This window comes from Tetrahymena thermophila (genome assembly GCF_000189635.1).
Source record: "Tetrahymena thermophila SB210 genomic scaffold scf_8255681, whole genome shotgun sequence".
NCBI classification, from domain to species: domain Eukaryota; phylum Ciliophora; class Oligohymenophorea; order Hymenostomatida; family Tetrahymenidae; genus Tetrahymena; species Tetrahymena thermophila.
This window is the reverse complement of record NW_002477027.1, coordinates 1-1015: the sequence shown is the minus strand read 5'-3', so window position 1 is coordinate 1015 and position 1015 is coordinate 1. Positions and strand designations below refer to the sequence as shown.

The window sequence follows — 1015 nt, the reverse complement described above, 5'->3', positions numbered from 1 at the left end:
CTTCTAGTATAGGTAGAGCACTTGGTAACTGTAAATTCCTAACTAATCTCAACTTTTAGATTTGGTAACATTAATTCTTTATAGATTTATAGACAATTTAAAAGTTTTTAATTATTTTATCTTTTTTGATTTAAATTTCGTAGGAAATTTGAATAGTTAATGAATAAATTTATATTTTTGAAAAGGAAAAATAAAATCGGAGATGATGGAGCATAAAATATTGGACTAGGCTTGAGTAACTGCACTTAACTTACAAATTTAGAATTCGGCATATAGTAAATCTATTTTATTTATTATTTACTTTTGAAAAAAATTACATGAGTTTTATTTATTTAAAATCAAGTATACAAAAAACTATTTATAAAATGTCTTTTATTTTTAATTAAACATGATTTTAATTTATAAAAGTAACAATTAAATTGGGGATGATGGAGCTTCTAGTATAGGTAGAGCACTTGGTAACTGTAAATTCCTAACTAATCTCGACTTTTAGATTTGGTAACATTAATTCTTTATAGATTTATAGACAATTTAAAAGTTTTTAATTATTTTATCTTTTTTGATTTAAATTTCGTAGGAAATTTGAATAGTTAATGAATAAATTTCTATTTTTAAAAAGGTAAAATAAAATTGGTGATGATGGAGCATAAAATATTGGACTAGGCTTGAGTAACTGCACTTAACTTACAAATTTATAATTCATCATATCGTAAATCTATTTTATTTATTATTTACTTTTGAAAAAAATTATATGAGTTTTATTTATTTAAAATCAAGTATACAAAAAACTATTTATAAAATGTCTTTTATTTTTAATTAAACATGATTTTAATTTATAAAAGTAACAATTAAATTGGGGATGATGGAGCTTCTAGTATAGGTAGAGCACTTGGTAACTGTAAATTCCTAACTAATCTCGACTTTTAGATTTGGTAACATTAATTCTTTATAGATTTATAGACAATTTAAAAGTTTTTAATTATTTTATCTATTTTTATTTAAATTTCGTAGGAAA

General features: G+C 21.4%; 1 protein-coding gene across 1 annotated transcript; it reads left to right on the top strand. All coding sequences in view use genetic code 6, as the record gives it.

Annotated features, from left to right (window-relative positions):
* Nucleotides 1-159: 159 nt before the first annotated feature.
* On the top strand, nt 160-932 carry TTHERM_002653526 (translation initiation factor eIF-5A family protein; the record flags this gene model as incomplete). Its single annotated transcript, XM_012795129.1, has 4 exons — nt 160-275; nt 409-498; nt 620-709; nt 843-932. Coding segments are annotated over 4 exons (386 nt in total), but the record flags the coding sequence as incomplete, so codon positions are not given.
* Nucleotides 933-1015: the final 83 nt, after the last annotated feature.